The sequence below is a fragment of the Schistocerca americana genome, chromosome 7, assembly GCF_021461395.2.
Source record: "Schistocerca americana isolate TAMUIC-IGC-003095 chromosome 7, iqSchAmer2.1, whole genome shotgun sequence".
Classification (NCBI taxonomy): Eukaryota; Metazoa; Arthropoda; class Insecta; order Orthoptera; family Acrididae; genus Schistocerca; species Schistocerca americana.
Genome location: NC_060125.1, coordinates 377,013,292 through 377,031,521, shown reverse-complemented (window position 1 = coordinate 377,031,521; position 18,230 = coordinate 377,013,292). Strand labels below are relative to the sequence as shown.

At 37.4% G+C, this 18,230-nt stretch overlaps 1 protein-coding gene across 1 annotated transcript in view; it reads right to left on the bottom strand.

Moving 5' to 3' along the window:
- LOC124622953 overlaps nt 1-3,600 on the bottom strand; it is a 46,879-nt gene extending 43,279 nt beyond the window's left edge. Inside the window, exons 1-2 of the mRNA XM_047148743.1 lie at nt 3,591-3,600; nt 3,276-3,490 (exon numbers count right to left, since the gene is read on the bottom strand). Of these exons, the coding sequence (XP_047004699.1) occupies nt 3,276-3,490; nt 3,591-3,600 (225 nt within the window). The remainder of the gene's footprint in view (nt 1-3,275; nt 3,491-3,590) is intronic.
- Nucleotides 3,601-18,230: the final 14,630 nt, after the last annotated feature.

The following is an 18,230-nucleotide window of genomic DNA, read 5'->3' as shown; positions in this document are numbered from 1 at the left end:
AGTCACTGAGCGAAATCCATCTGTGTATACTCCAATGCACTTATTGTATGATGTTCCGTTTTGATTAAAAAAAGTAGTGGGACCGATGACCTCAGCAGTCTGGTCCCTTAGGAATTCATACACATTTGAACATTTATAAAAATTTTGATCATGCCAAAAAGTCTTCGAGCTGTAGCTGTTTTCAGTATCAGCTCACAGAAAAGCAATTACTCTCCAATGTTAAACTCATTAACGAAACGAACGTAAGTAATCAAACGAGTATCTTTATCATTTTATGAATATCAGTCGCTTCGTCAACTTGAAGTGTAAAGCAGTTGTTACGCAATTTATCGATTAACTGCTCGAGTACATCATCAGAAGTCTAAAATTCTTCTACGCATTGTTTAATTAGACATTGGAATACTTTTCAACTTTTGAGTAAACAAATCAATCACTACTATTAAAACCAGAGTTTCTGCAACCGTGTGTGGTTTCTTGCATTTAGCAATCCTATGCTAAATCTGTTAAGAGACTAAAAGGGCCTGAGAAGTCATATTCGTAGTTTTAGCAGAATTCTTGTGGGTAAAATATTTAATTGCTGACAAAAATTGTTTTCGGTTTCCCGTTAATTCAGGATGTTTGGTTTCAAGATCTCTCTTTAACTTGTAAGGCTTCATGCTGTCAGCAGCTGATGTAGTTGAACAAATTATAAACTACTAACGATCTTCACAACTGATTGTAGTTTTCATGAAGTCTACCAATAAACAGTGCCCATATCGCTTTCGACTTTGAAGTATCTCTCCTCCACTCCGCCATGTGATGGACCACTGGCATCTTCATGTCTGACACTAACCAGTCACACTGCAGTCAAGTTTTTCTCATGAAGCCTGAAACACTGTAAAGTGCAGAACTACGCGTGATTGTTAAACGTCTACAGTATAAGGTTCACACCTTCTCCTAATGTCAAGTTGCTATCCTTAGCGGTTTGGGCTGGTCGAGGATGAGTCAGTCAGTCAATCAGGACACTGCCTTTTATACATAGAAGTGTTCTTAAGAACATATTTTAAATGCAAATTATAAGGGATGAAGGATTTTATTTTTTGTATATTGGGATTGTTAGCCATAATGTTTCACAATGTTACATATTTATAAGATCATAACAAATATTACTTATTTCAACAACTTTTTAATAGAAAAAATAAAAAGTTGTATTCTTATGTATGAGTAGCAAAAAACTTCTTGCTGTTTTTGTCACGTATTTACCTTTGTAGCCTATCACCCGAGTATCTAGATTTTAATATTTAAAATAAGTAAAAGGTAAAATTGAAATATGTCAAGCTTTTAGAAAATCAGAACACAACACAGTTATACAATATCAACTCTTCCAGATTTTCTCTTTGCAAAGTCCTTAATAATGTTGTATTTATGTTATCTGAAATGTTCCCTTCTATCGATATTATATCCATGTTGGATAATCTTTTCTGGAACATTGTTGAGCGCAAGTAATTTTTTAGTAATTTTAATTATGTAAAGGATCTTTCTGCGTTTGCTACTGTGACAGTCATCATTATTAAAATGCGTAATGAAACTGTGAGATTGGGGTATATGACTGTTAAATTAGTTTGAAATACAAATTTCAGAATTTTTGTCATGTTATTGTCTAATTCTTTAAAAAGAGACTGACAAGACATAACTTCTTCCAACAAATCTTTAGCATCTACATCTACCAACCCAGCGTTCCTAGAAAGTCTTTCAGTTATTAATAAGCTGAGTTTAAACAGAAAACTAAAAACGTTGTTGTGACTAAATAACAAATCAAATCTTTCTTTTACTGACATTATACCCTGGTCTAAAGTGTAAATATTGACATTAACCTTGAAAGAGGTTTTCTAGTCCATATGAGGTGCCTGGTCTTCATGTTCAAAATCAAAAATTTTCGGAATTTTTCGGTATCTTATGGCGTCTATAAACTTCCAACCTTATGGGGTCTACAAACGTTTTATTGGGCAGCAGTATCTTTGGCATTATTGGCAGCTGTTTCTAAATTTTCATCAGTTTGACAGCTGACCAATTTTTTTAAAAAATCTGTTAAAGCATCTAATGCATGTTCACATTAATAGACTCTAAAATTTTACTTACAAAGTTCACATCTCTCAGTATATCATTCTATACACAAATTGAGCAAATAGATGACAATGTACATATTTTGTCTGTTGGAGATTGTGCATCGCATTTTGTTTTGATCAGAACAATACATGTTGGTTATTTCGCATAAAGCATCATAAATCTCTGGTGAATAATTATGCAACGTTCTTACGCATCTATGTACTTGTCTATAATACCCCAGAGAATGATTTTTAACGTTAAAATTGTAGGATTTCGCTTCAACAATCACTTTTGCAAACTATAGTTTTTACCACACATGTGTGAATCATTGTCGTAGATCTGCCCACTTATATTATGTGCATAAGAATTGTGTTTTGGTAGTTCTTCTGTAATAAAAGAAGTCAAAATCGGCGCCAGTACCATCAAAAGTTGGACAAAAGCTAAGAAGTGCTCCCTTATTTCCAAGGGTCGTAATTGTTTGTTGAGATTAATGACTCCAATAATAACACTATTTTTTTTTATATGTGAATAATCAGGAATATAGTAAAGTATAGCTGGAAACTATTTGTTGGTTAGGCATAATTTTAAAATGTGGTTTTGGATTTGGGTTGCAAGTACAGAAAATATTTCATTTTCTATTTTGTCTCCGAGAAACGTCGGCACAGTCGTGAGACTTGTATCATTCAACACAAGTCTTATGTTTTTGGTAATACTTGATTGAATTTTTCTACCAATTCCAATGCATTTAAAAAAAATTGCCATTGTTCTAGTCATATAATTTTTTGATCATTCCACGAAGCGCCATGTTTTGTGAACTCAAAAACCGAATCACTTATGTAATCCTTTTAATAAAATTTTCAGCATCTACACGTTTTTGATGCGCGTTGTCGACATTGCTTTTTGTTTTTTAAAGACTTACTCACCTCAATCCATTTTTTGTAATTACTGAAATACACTGAACTTCTGTCATGTCTGTTTAAAATTAAATGCTGCCAGACACTGATTCCCTCACAAAATTTGTTGTATTTTGTTTCGAAAAGATTACAACGTATGCAGAAAACAGCATTTTTCGAATCTGAATAGAGTAGCCATTCTCTGTGATACTTCTCGCCATGTCCTAAATTAATTTCATAATGGTAAGTTGAAAACCTTCGATCTGAAGTGTCACACGGATAACAATGCTTTCTAACTTGTTTGGGTAGGTTTTCTATCAAATACTGCACCACTTCGGAATTGAAAACTGCAGGCCAAAGTCCTGGATCATCTTTAGAATTACTTGGCCTCGTTCTTGGTATCCTTGGTGACGGTTTTCTTGGCGGTGGCGCTCGTATGCTTATACAAGCTGCAGACATCATTTCAGTGTCGTCGACTTCTAATTTGTCATCTTCGTCAATAGACAGGAAGCCTGCAATATTAAAAAGAAAAAAAAAAACAGTTTTTCTCTTTACTCTTTACATAAATCTGTGTTCTGAAATTGATAGAACGAGAAAATAGTGGCTCAATACGAAGTGGCATCGTGGGGCGGCGGGGTGAATTATCGTCGCCTTTTGCAAGAGCCCGAGAACTATATTTGCGGTCAGCCAGAAAGCAATGGGGAACATACCGATCACAACTTCCAGTCTTCAAGTTCACGTTACTTCTGTGCTCACTGAAAGAAAATGTTCCCGCTTGATATTTACTCAGTGGGATCAGGGACTAGGACTATAAATAAACGTTTTGACTTCTAACTGACAGATACATTCAGTAATAGTTCACATGCGCAATGTAAAATAATACTCCTAATAATAATAATATTGCCCCTGTGAGAAACAGCACTACTAACAGTTCAGAGGTGACCTCTACGGTAACTTCCAAGTAAAACTGTCTGTCATCCTGACTTCTAATCATCAAAGTTTATCGCTCGCTTTAAAATTGGAAAATAATCTCGCTACTTGCCATGCGATTTTGTCAGTATTACGGGTGGCACACAAACAGTTACCTCCATGAAATTAAGCGATCCAGGACGTTGTATAGCCCTCGCACGTTTTACCGAAAACGCGTTTGGTAGCTATCCACCTGTGACGTCATCCGAAGCACAGCGCACACAGCCGTTTGACTGACGAGGACAGACTGATATCTCGTTCTTACTGCCTCTATTGCTGTATTTAACACTATGTAATCAAAAGCACCCGGACACCCCCCCCCCCCCCCCCAAATCATACGTTTTTCATATTAGGTGCATTGTGCTGTCACCTACTGCCAAGTACTCCACATCTGCGACCTCGTGCGAGAGCATAACGGGGCGCTCCGGCGGAAGTCATGGACTTCGAAGTGGTCAGGTGATTGGATGTCACTTGTGTCATACGTCTGTACGCGAGATTGCCACACTCCTAAACAACTCGATGTGATAGTGAAGTGGAAACGTGAAGGGACACGTACAGCACAAAAGCGTACAGGCCGATCTCGTCTGTTTACTGTCAGAGATTGCCGACAGTTGAAGAGCGTCATAATGTGTAGTAGGCAGACACCTATCCACACCAACACACAGGAAATACAAACTGCATCAGGATCCACTGCAAGTATTATGACAGTTAGGCGGGAGCTGAGATAATTTGGATTTCATGGTCCAACGACTGCTCATAAGCCACACATCACGTCGGTAAATGCCCATGACGCCCCGCCTGGTGTAAGGAGCGTAATCATTGGACGATAGAACAGTGGAAAAACGTTTTGTGGGCTGACTAATCACGGTACACAATGTGGCGATTCAATGGCAGGGTGTGGGTATGGCGAATGCCCGGTGAATGTTATCTGCCAGCGTGTGCAGTGCCAACAGTAAAATGGTTCAAATGGCTCTGAGCACTATGCGACTCAACTTCTGAGGTCATCAGTCGCCTAGAACTTAGAACTAATTAAACCTAACTAACCTAAGGACATCACACACACCCATGCCCGAGGCAGGATTCGAACCTGCGACCGTAGCGGCCACGCGGTTCCAGACTGAAGCGCCTTTAACCGCACGGCTACACCGGCCGGCGCCAACAGTAAAACTTTGAGCCGGTGGTGTTATGTCGTGGTCGTGTTTTTCATGGAGAGGGCCTGCAGCCCTTGTTTTTTTTGCATTGCACTATAACAGCTCAGGCCTACATTGCTGTTTTAAGCACCTTCTTGCTTCCCACTGTTGAAGATCAATTCGGGGACGGCAACTGCATCTCTCAATCCGATCGAGCACATGTTCATAATGCACGGCCTGTGGCGGAGTGGTTACACGACAATAACATCCCTGTAATGGACTTGCCTGCACAGAGTCCTGACCTGAATCCTATAGAACACCTTTGGGATGTTTTGGAACGCCGAGCACGTGTCAGGCCTCACCGACCGACATCGATACCTCTCCTCAACGCAGCACTTCGTGAAGAATGGGCTGCCATTCCCCAAGAAACCTTTCAGCACCTGATTGGACGTATGCACGCGAGATTGGAAGCTGTCATTAAGGCTAAGGGTGGCCCAACACCATATTGAATTGCAGCATTACCGATGGAGGCCGCCACGAGCTTGTAAGTCATTTTCAGCCAGGTGTCCGGATACTTCTGATCATATAGTGTATATGGGCGCAGCGGACCACCGAACGGAAGAAATGCTCCAGGCTGAGGTAGCAGCATCTAAATAGATCCTTTTGTGGACACTTATTAATTTATATCTCTGACGTTTAAAAGTTCAAAATCTTCTTCATTTTTATGTAACTAGAGTTAAGCTTTGTCCGCAGCTCGTGGCCGTGCGGTAGTGTTCTCGCTTCCCACGCCCGGGTTCCCGGGTTCGATTCCCGGCGGGGTCAGGGATTTTCTCTGCCTCGTGATGACTGGGTGTTGTGTGCTGTTCTTAGGTTAGTTAGGTTTAAGTAGTTCTAAGTTCTAGGGGACTGACGACCATAGATGTTAAGTCCCATAGTGCTCAGAGCCATTTGAACCAGCCAGTTAAGCTTTAGTCACTGGAAAAGTTTTTTTAGCTCGACTGCATTTAAACTTTACCAGCACGAACTTTTAGAACGGAACCGACAGTGGAACGTGACCTCTGAACTGCCTCTTTAAGATTCCTTGTAATGATTGTTATTGACAGTAGTCTTGAAACTTGGTACAGATGTGTTAATTCACCAATGTAGTTGAGTGTTATAATTAGAGCTTTCTATAACAAATACAAACGATGGTTAATCTATTATGAATTGGGATGTTTTCGCTCCAAATTTAGTTTTTAGTAAATAACTTTAAAACTAATTGAGGTAGCTTAATGTAGTCACTTAGTCAATGTTTTAAAACAAACTGAGGCTACATATGAATTTTCATCTAATATTCAGCGCCTCCAATACATCGTAAAAACGTTGATTTTGACCAAAATACGCCGGACGTTGTAGCCGAGTGGTTCTAGGCACTTCACTCCGGAATTGCGCTGATACTATGGTCGCATGTTCGAATTCTGCCTCGGGCATGGATGTGTGTGATGTCCTGAGGTTAGTTAGATTTAAGTAGTTCTAAGTATAGGGGACTGATGATGACCTCAGATGTAAGTCCCATAGTGCTTAGAGCCATTTTGACCAAAATATTTCCCCGATCAAGTTGAGACTTTTAACTTTTCGTTGTGATGTACATCTACACATTTAGCTTCATTATTTAATGTCTCTTACTTCTTCTTAAAATAAAAGCTTTAGCGAAACAAATTCGTTTGATCATTCTGAGTTCCCGGGTTCAATTCCTGGCGGGGTCAGGGATTTTCTCTGCCTCGTGATGTCTGGGTGTTGTGTGATGTCCTTAGGTTAGTTAGGTTTAAGTAGTTCTAAGTTCTAGGCGACTGATGACCATGGATGTTAAGTCCCATAGTGCTCAGAGCCATTTGAATCATTTGATCATTCTGAGACTTCACAATGTTAACATTAATATACTGAAGTATGCACTGACAAAGTTTGGGGAAGTTATTTTAATTTTTTATATCACCCTTGGGTTATGGTGCAATATTTCGTATGTTAAGCACAGGCACGTTATGATGACGTGGCGCCAGTAGCAGTGAACTGGGGTAAGTCCGAGTACACTCGCTCGCCTCTGCATCTCTCACAATGATAGAGCGCTTGTTTCATCACAAAACATTCTAGTACAATTTACGAAAAAACCACTATCGCTCCTACTTGACATTTAAGAGACTGATATAAATTGTTAGATGAATTATTAGTGAGTATTTTAAGAAAGGCTGAAACACGTATGTATTCAGTAGCAGCGATGGCGAGGCACGACAGAATCTCTGACCAGAGAGTTGTTTATCGTTGCGAGTCTGCGCTTGACTGCGCGAGAGTTCAGTTCCGAGATGGACGCTGTTGCGTGTTGGACTCAGTTGCGAGTCGGAAGTCGTGTGTGAGGAGTCGGCGGGCGTCGACATGGGTCTCTGGTCACGGTTCGGGACAAGGTATATTGTTAAATAAGGTAATGAAGCAGCATTGCGCACATCTGATAATGTAATGTATGTTAATTGTAATTAATTTGTTCAAGAAATGCCCCAATAATAATTTTGTTTTCAAAGCAATCGTTTTTAAGAAAAGAATCATTACAATTGAAACAATATTTCCTATGCTTTTCCTCCCAGAATCAATTTATCAGATTAATTATTGCACAGGGCCTAAGGTCAGCGATGCTGCCCTATTATTGTGGGTTTAATGATTAAATTTCATTTCTCAATTTTTGTGTCGAGTTTACATTGGGCCATTATTTCTCAATATTTTTGTAGCGAAGGTACAGTTGCTATTATTTCAATTTAACGATGTTTTGTGGGAGCTCAACAACATTTGGCTCTATTCCGATTAACATTCAAATATAGTCATTTTAAATTATTTGCCAGGAAAATATTGTCATTTCAAATATTTGTGGGGAGACTACACTTGGTTCTATTCAATTCTTTTCATTTTCATATTTTTACGGGGAGGTTATACCTAGCACGATGTCCAATTCTCATTTAAATATTTTCTTTTATTTTTGTGGGGAGGTTACACTTGGCGACATCCGGTCCAGGATCGTATTTCTTTCAGAATCTTTTGAGAAGTAGTCAGATATCTGCTCTTATTTACTTAATATAATTAGCATTTGGCGCAACGCTTTTACTGATTTTGTGACTTTCTTCTACAGGTCATCGGCAATTCGTTGCTCTGTTGTATTTGTGTTTGTTGCCTTTTACATTGTGCTTATTTCATTTGTGAATAATTGTGACTATTGTAAAAATGCCGCAAAAGACTATTAATAGTGCATCGCGAGGTATAGTGAGTGAAATAACCTAATTAAACAACTTGACCGATAGTAATTGTGACACGCAATGTAATCATGACAATCCTGCGTTTACTGACAATCAATGCGTTCCAACCACCAATAATGATGTAGATCTTAATGATGAACAAGCGAACTTAATTGTGTCCTCTGTTAATTTGACGACAATTGATGACGAGGGGAGCTCTATTGTAATGAGCGCTGCCCAGCTTAACACACCCAGTTTGGAAAATTCAAGTAATGTACAGACAAATTTTTCTAATGAAAGTGGACAGTGTACTGAAAGTACAACGGATTCATTTAATTCCGAAATAGTGACTAACAGTGCGCATCCAATTAGCAAACCTTTTTGTGAATCACAGAATGACCTAACGGTCACACAAAGCATGACAATTGCAGGTACACCAAATTATGGCATTGTTGCTACAAATGAATAAACAACTTAATGAAAAACTAGACAAAAATTCGAAACAACAGAGTGAAGATAACGAAAATCTCAAACAATACTTTAATGAAACATTAGACAACAATTCCAGACAGTTAAATAAAAAATTGGACAACAATTCCAGACAGCTTAGAGAACAAATTAGAGACGTTGCCACACAGTGTCATGATACTAAGGAACAGTTACGCGAGGAAATTGAGGCTTGTTCAAGAAAAAGTAGTGAAGAAATTAGATCGGTTGCTCAAGAATTAAGGGATATGCAAACAGCTGCAACAGAATCACTCAGAGACGAAATTAGTACAGTCGGTAAACAATGCTCTGAAAAAGCTACACAATTACGCGACGAGTTTAAAGCAATGACAGCAGAACTTTCGCGCACAATGGATGCAAAGACAGACGCGAAATTCGACCAACAGAACACTCAGATTGACGAACTTTTGAATCACCACATACAAAACAGTGACACGCGTTTCCGTAAATATATACAGGATCAAAATAAAGTAAAACGTCAAGTCATGGAAACAATCACTGCACAGAGACAAGAAGATAAACGTAAAATGTTTGCGAAGGCAAAAACATACGTAGACAAAAATATTGCTAAAGTATCGGACAAAATTAATACCATCGAACAGTTGAACGCCGAATTACGCGATAAAATTTCTGATCTTAAATCAAAAACAGCTACACACACAGCAGATATTCAGACAGTGACAGACAGATTCGAACAATTAGAACTAACACAGGATTCTGATGTCGTCAAAGCTGACGTTAAAAAACTGAACGAAACCACACGTAAAATTCAAAAACAAATTAATGCTTGTGACACTAAAACCGATGATCAGGTAAAAATACTGACTGAAAAATGTGATGAATTGGCCAGTCGTATTGATGTTATTGAAAGTAATAATGACAACAAATCAGACGATACTGCACCGATTTTGTTTAACCAAACACCTGAATTCCGAAATCTACAACAGACAATCAATGAGATTGATTCATCTAATAACATATTACGTAGAAAGTTGTCAAGTTTACAGCAAGAAGTAACAGAGATGAAAAATATTTCAGTTAATAACACATCACAGCAGACGCCACTTTGCGAACATTTGTCAGACTCACTCAGCGCGTATAATTTAGGTAATCTACAGAGAGTACGCGACTTAGATTACGAACAGACACAGACAAATAGATTCTCTTACAATTATGAACCTGTTCCATCATACAGAGACGATAATTTTGATTACAAACATTTTCTGTCAGTGAGAAAATTTAAAGTGTTTAAAAATGACAGAACACAGATTCATCCGCTAGATTGGATACAACAATTTAGCTTTGCTTTTCCACCGACTTGGCCCGTAACGCGTAAACTTGAATTTATTTGCAGTTTTTTGGAAGGCGAACCGGCAACTCGTATGAGACCGATCGCGAGGCAATGCTATTCGGTAGAAGAGTTTCAGAATAGTTTTCTGTCAGCGTAGTGGTCAAAGACGACACAGTGCGGATTTACAGATCAACTAATTAGTTTACCAAATTATGAGAACTCAAATTTTCCCAGTGTGACGCAATTTTTTGAGCACATGGTGCAACAAAACCAGTGCCTAAGTGAACCATACAGTGAATCAGCACTTATACAATTCTGCATTTCTAAATTACCACGGTCATTAAGAGTGTCACTTTTAACGGGTCAGCAAAAGGAAAACATTTCGGCATTCAGAGATCTGTTACAGCTTTTGGAAGTACAGCAATCGGATTATTCCTTTGTAAACAAAAATTTTTCATATAATAACCAAGGTCAATATACAAACAGTAATTACGATCAGTCATGTAATATTAATAGTAAAGACAATAGACGCTTTAGGAATGATAACCAACAGAACTTTAATAACAGACAAAATTCTAATTATCAATATCGTCAAAATTTTCAGCAACAGGAACCACATTTTTGTAACAATAGACGTTTTCCACTACAACAGCATGAAAGTCAGTCGGTTAGCATGCCCAACCAACAATGTAATGCACAAGGTCAGCCAAGCTTTAATGTTTCGCCGCATGCATGTATAGTCTCAGATCCAACAAATAGTAACGCACGGCAGCAAGGAAATGAATACGTACAGAAAACACAGTAAATCAATTCCTATCGCACTGCGCCGTATAGACATGACTTTCACGACAGACGTAAAAATAATGAGCACAATTTTCAACGTACATTTAATAACAGTCGGACTTACCAACAGCAAAATCATCCGCAAGAACATATTCTCATGAATGAACCCGACAGTAGGTATCATCCAGAAGGTGATACGTCTGGAAGAAATAACAGAACAGTTCAAATAGTCGAAATGCCACAACATCCCCCAGAAAATAATAACTCGTCAGATAGAATCTGACTAGATACTGTACAGGTCGCATCTTCCAATAACACAAGCACTACTTTTGACACGCACAACGTTGTTCACGAAAATGTTATTACTTTCGACGACATCAGAGACACTCTTTTACAGGAAAGACCAGTTGTTCAAAAAACCATTTCACATCCTGTCATCGAAATTAAAATTGGTTCATCGAAATTTTCAGCAGTAATCGATTCCGGATCACCTATATCAGTTATAAATGAAGAAACTTTTAACGAGTGTAACAAAGAGAATACCTATCCTACATTACCATTAGGCAAAACGAAAGTAAAAGGAGCAGTATCGAGTAAAGGAGTAGACGTTAAATTACAGACACATTTATCATTTTGCATTGCAGGTCACACATTTCAATCAAATTTTTGGATTATTCCGTTATTGACGACAGACATTTTTTGGGTACGAATTTTCTGGTACAACACGATGCCATTATTGACTTTCAAAATTCCTATTTAATGTTGAAGGATGAAAATGTACAATTGGCTTTAGAATTTCAGCACTCACTATCTGCGGAAGAACAGACAATTAATCGTACAGAGGTCATTTCTGCATCATGTAACATAGACTGTAATTCCACATTGTTCACGGATACGTACGTACATAACTATAACACTCCAGACGAAGCTGACTACGACGTAATGCATATGATTTCTGATAAAGTTAAACAAAGCAGCGCAAATACAGTCGACGAACGCACGCAACTACACAAAATTCTTTTTCAGCAAGCTCCAGTTTTTGACAATATTCCTAGTACTATGTCCGGATTTATGTGTGAATTTCAAGTCAAACAGCACGACACATTTAAAGCAAAGCATTATCCCATTCCATATATCCACAGAGAACAAGTTAAAAAGAGTTGCAAGATATGCTCGACCAAGGAATTATAGAACCGGCAGGTAGTCCATACATAAACCCGCTACATATTGTTATGAAAAAAGATGGCTCACTTCGCCTCGTACTTGATTCACGTCACATCAATGACATAATTATTAATGAAACAGATCGACCACAGACACTAGAAGAACTACTACGGAAATTTCATGGTACGGCTATTTATTCTACACTGGATTTGAAATCGGGATTTTGGCAAATTCAGCTTCATCCGGATTGCAGAAAGTATACAGCTTTTCTCTGTTTTGGTGACTGTTATCAATTTTGTAAATTACCGTTCGGCTTAACTATTTCTTCAGCAGCTTTTATTCGCGGTTTGAACACAATACTTCCGACAGAACTTAAAGACAGAATCACGACGTACGTAGATGACATTCTTATTGCAGAAGCTAACTGGACTGAACACAATCTGATTCTAGAACAACTGTTACAAACTTTTCGTGCTCAAGGACTCACAGTTAATCTCAGTAAATCGCACTTTGGTAAAACTTCTATAAAATTTCTTGGCATTTAATTTCAGCAGAAGGCATTGCGCCTGATCCGGAAAAACTTCAAGCTTTACGTGACATTACTGTTCCTACAGCGAAGAAGCAACTACGCAGTTTTTTGGGGTTAATTAACTTTTTTCGTAAATTTATTCATCACTCTGCTCTAGACGCACCTAGATTATGCCAATTGACAGTTAAAAACAGTATTTGGTCCTGGGATAAGCAAGCACATTCTGATTTTACGAACCTGAAACATGCTTTGTTGAATGCATCACTTTTATCGCACCCAGACCTTACCAGAAATTTTTCCATTGCCACCGACAGTTCTAACACCGCTTTAGCGTACATAGTTTCCAGGAAATTGAAGAAGATGGCTCAACAGTAATTAAAAACATCGCATTTGCAAGTCGCATTCTGTCACCTGCTGAACGAAATTATTCTGTTACAGAACTGGAAACGTTATGTGTTGTGTGGGCTTTTACGAGATTTCGGCACTTTCTTTATGGAAGACACACCACTGTTTATACAGACCATAGAGCTATACAATTTTTACTTTCAGCTAAATTCACTCACGACAGATTAAGCAGATGGAAGCTCTATTTACAGGAATTTAATTTTACAATAGTTCACATTCCCGGCACACAAAATATTGTAGCAGACGCACTATCTCGTTCTCTCAGCAACAATGAGCAAGACATCGCAACCAACTTCTGCAAAGCAAATTTCAGCGTTATGTACATTCAACAAGTGGCATTTGAAAATTTTATTTCGTCGTCATTACAGGACATAGCAAAAGAGCAAAATAAAGACAACGTGTGGAAAGAAATTAAACACCTTTGGCAAGATAGGAATAATGTTACGATTAGAAACCATTACACTGTACGCAATGACATTCTGTTTCGCCGCTCTCATCCTGACAGCAATAATTGGTTATTATGCATTCCTGATGAACTGGTTAACAAATTAATATGGTATACTCATTTAAGTTACGCACATTACGGAGCTAGAAAATGTTTTCTTATACTGAGACAGAACTGTTATTTTACCAACATGGAAAAACGTATACGACGAGTTTTAGCGTCATGTAAAATCTGCCAGAAAGCTAAGTCAGACACAACTTCACATATTCCTCCATTATATCCCATTGTACCTGTTAAATTAAGACATATGGCCGCTGTAGACATTTTTGGTCCAATTTCCAGAACTAATAGAGGTTTTTGCTACATCTTTGTCGCTGTTGAACTCACTTAAAAATTTGTTACCTTCACTCCGTTACGCAAAGCTACTGCTAAAACCGTTTCGAAAGCATTTGTAAAACATTTTCTATTTCATGTAGGGCATGTGTTGAAAGTAATTTCTGCAATTTCGTTCTGCTATATGGACACGTATGTTACGAACTAGAAACATTTCTCCGATATATATATCCAGGTACCATGCTTCTTCGAACCCTTGTGAACGATTAATGAAAGAAATTGGTAAACTGTGTAGGATATACTGCCACAAAAGACATATTGATTGGGACACACACATATTCTCATTCCAAGATGTAATTAATTCCATACCAAATGAATCCACTATGCTCTCTCCGTCTGTTATACTGAAAAACGTTAAACCACCTAAAAAAATTACAGAATTAGTAAACTTTCCTACATCTCGTCGACTACGACATCATGAAATAATTGACATTGCGCTGAACAACATCAAACGTGCCGCAGAGCGCCGGAGAAGACAGCAAAAACAGGTTTGTATACGCCGTGACTTTCACATTGGACAGAAGATATTAGTACGTACACACTATTTATCCAGCAGAATAAAAGGTAAGTGCAGTAAATTTCAACTTCTATACGCAGGTCCATATCGGATTCGCAGCATTCCTCACCCCAATGTTGTACACGTCGAAACTCTGAGAACCAGAAAAAGTAAAGGCAACCACCATGTCTCCAATATTAAACCCTTTATTGAATGATGACACTTTATGATTCAACATATTATGTGATGCCATTTACTAATTTTTATGATCACTTATGCAATTGTATTCACATGACTAATTATTGATGATTATCGTATTTTTCTTGGCAAGTGCCCGGCAAGGTAAGGTTAGCAGGTCGCTCTTCTTGTCGTTACACATCAGACTGTGCACATTTTTTCCAGAGAAACTTACGTATCTTATGAATAATTATGCAATTTTATCTAGTGACATACTAATTTTATTAAATTCTCTCTCCATTAAAGTCTTTAATTCTCGCCTCCACTAACTACACAACATACAAGGTGAACTCAAAGAAGGTCACATTTCTTGTCATCATTTTTTTATGTATGTACGATTGTTTTCATAATTTGTTTATATGCACTATGAAGTAATTAAGATATAACACACACCAGTTGACGTTTGCCCTATGATATCTCAACATCGTGACTGTTTTACATTTTTTGCTGCTGCATAGTGATATTCTGTGTACATTCTTGCATTTGAACACTGTCTATTTTTTTTCATATTACGTTTTCAGTCATGGTATGCTGTATGCTTAATTATTTTATCATAAACCAGTCATTATTTAGTGAGTATATGATATAAATGCAAGACATTAATCTTTGTTCACCAATTTCAGAAAGAAATGATGCGTAAAAGAAATAAATTAAACAGAAATGGGAATTTCACCTTCGGAATGAACGAAAGAAGATGCAAACCTCGTGATGAAGAGTAAATGGTCAGGATTAACAAGCATTAACAAGAATATACTATACACAACGTAGAATAGCAGTCTTAACTAATTTTTTCTTTCAGAATACAAGGCGATTCATGCAGGCTGTCAGACAGAACTACACATCTTAGTTTTAGTGATGAAATATGCTAGAGATAAGGAATAGTTGTGTAATGAGTAATGAAGTGGTTTTTTGCAGATGATAATGAATGCTGATGAATAATGATGAAGAATATGCTACTATGGATAATGAAGTTTTTCTTTACAGGTGATGATAATAATGGAGCTATGATAATATAGATAATGAAGTGATGGATAATGAAGTTTTTTCTTTACAGATGAGGATAATGTGGAAGTTATGTATTCATGCTATGTAGTTATTTAAGTATTTGTTGCAGTTCGCTTTGACAGCAGGTGTTATATAGCATAGTATAATGACGGAAGGTTTTGGAAAGGACAGCTATGGAACACATTTTTATACACATTTCACTACCTGTTAATTCGAAGTTCGCTACTTTTCAGCATAAAATGCATTTCTTATTTCAGCTTAATAATCCATTTTTTGTATATTTTTGCAGGAGAAATTATTTATGAAATTAATGTGCTATAAGCAGTTGTTCATTAAATCTATGTCATTTATGAATGTGATTACATATACTCTACTTGTTTCATAATCTCGCAACAGCGAACTCATGACGAATGACGTTACACATTTTCATTTACAGCAACAACCCAGAGGCAAATTTTTTTCTCTTGCTTTCCCCTATAATTACCCAAAGCAATGCATTGCTAACAAAAAAATGTATTACCAGTCCCAAATAATGATACCAGTTTAAGAGAGTTCTGAGTAATGGTGATCAGCTATGAATAATATGTCACTTGAATAATGAATGCTACTGATCATGCTTTGTAACTGGGAAAAGAATGCTACTGATTACTGTATTGAGATGATTACTGTATTGAAATGACCAATGATTAATAATGCTTTGTAACTAGGAAATGAATGCTACTAATTATGCTTTGTAACAAGGAAATGAGTGCTACTGATTACGATATTGAAATGACCAATGATTAATAACGCTTTGTAACTAGGAAATGAATGCTACTAATTATGCTTTGTAACAAGGAAATGAATGCTACTGATTATGCTTTGTAACTTGGAAATGAACGCTACTGATTACGGTATTGAAATGACCAATGACAATGTTGTCTGTAAATCAATTAATGAACATTTTTCTGTAATACTACATACATGGTACAGAAATGTTCAATAACTAGGCTATGAATGCCGCAAACTACTAATGTAATTCCCAATGAAGACTAGTATGTGACTTAATGTCCTTCACTTTCTGACCTAACTACCCTGAATTACTGTAATATCCATTTGTCCTGTATATCCTCTTGATCATGGAGCACTATATTTGGTTTTTGCATTAATTCTACGTTGGTGTGCCTTGTAAGAGCGTGGTGTTGACACGACATGCTGTCCACCACCGTGAGCGATGGAGACGTTATTATGGTCCCACTGTTTGGTGTACCTGATATACTGCCAAAATGATGACATGGAATATTACTACGACATTTCAGTGTGTAGGGTATGCTGATAAATACTTCTGGGAAAGGAACTTCAGATTGTCTGACTTGGTGTTGTACTTCTGTGGAAAGATACGGACTTTCAGTGCAGCTGCGTGCAACCTAAAGTGCTACAACCATGATGCAATCCTTCCCTTTCCTATCCTAATTCTTGTAACATAGTGAAAATCATTTTTTGCTAACATCATTTGTATTCATGGACTATACTTTTTTTTTCGAACTACAGTGCGAGTGCACTTTTGTTATTTTATAACATGATTACTACTCATTGTATGTACATTTTGATTTGCTGATAAGATCTGAACTGCAGTGCATGTGCACTTATGTCACTTGTCAACATGATTTCTTGCCATTATGTTTATTTGTTGTGAAAATGCTAAAAGGGTTTTCAGTGCGTGTGCACTTATGTCATTTGTTAATATGTTTTGTACTCACATTTTGTCATTGCCTAATATGTTTTGTACTTGGTGCATGTGCACCATATTTACTTCATGTTCTATATCTGTATATATGCTGTAATTGTAAAGTTAATTAATTCTGAAAAAATTTGTTGCTCATGGCAAGTCCAAATGACTCACCATCGCTGCCAAATTTTTGCCCCCCCCAGTGGAGGGTTATGAAACACGTATGTATTCAGTAGCAGCGATGGCGAGGCATGACAGAATCTCTGACCAGAGAGTTGTTTATCGTTGCTAGTCTGCGCTTGACTGCGCGAGAATTCAGTTCCGAGATGGACGCTGTTGCGTGTTGGACTCAGTTGCGAGTCAGAAGTAGTGTGTGAGGTGTCGGCGGGCGTCGACATGGGTCTCTGGTCACGGTTCGGGACAAGGTATATTGTTAAATAAGGTAATGAAGCAGCATTGCGCACATCTGATAATGTAATGTATGTTAATTGTAATTAATTTGTTCAAGAAATGCCCCAATAATAATTTTGTTTTCAAAGCAATCGTTTTTAAGAAAAGAATCATTACAATTGAAACAATATTTCCTATGCTTTTCCTCCCAGAATCAATTTATCAGATTAATTATTGCACAGGGCCTAAGGTCAGCGATGCTGCCCTATTATTGTGGGTTTAATGATTAAATTTTATTTCTCAATTTTTGTGTCGAGTTTACATTGGGCCATTATTTCTCAATATTTTTGTAGCGAAGGCACAGTTGCTATTATTTCAATTTAACGATGTTTTGTGGGAGCTCAACAACATTTGGCTCTATTCCGATTAACATTCAAATATAGTCATTTTAAATTGTTTGCCAGGAAAATATTGTCATTTCAAATGTTTGTGGGGAGACTACACTTGGTTCTATTCAATTCTTTTCATTTTCATATTTTTACGGGGAGG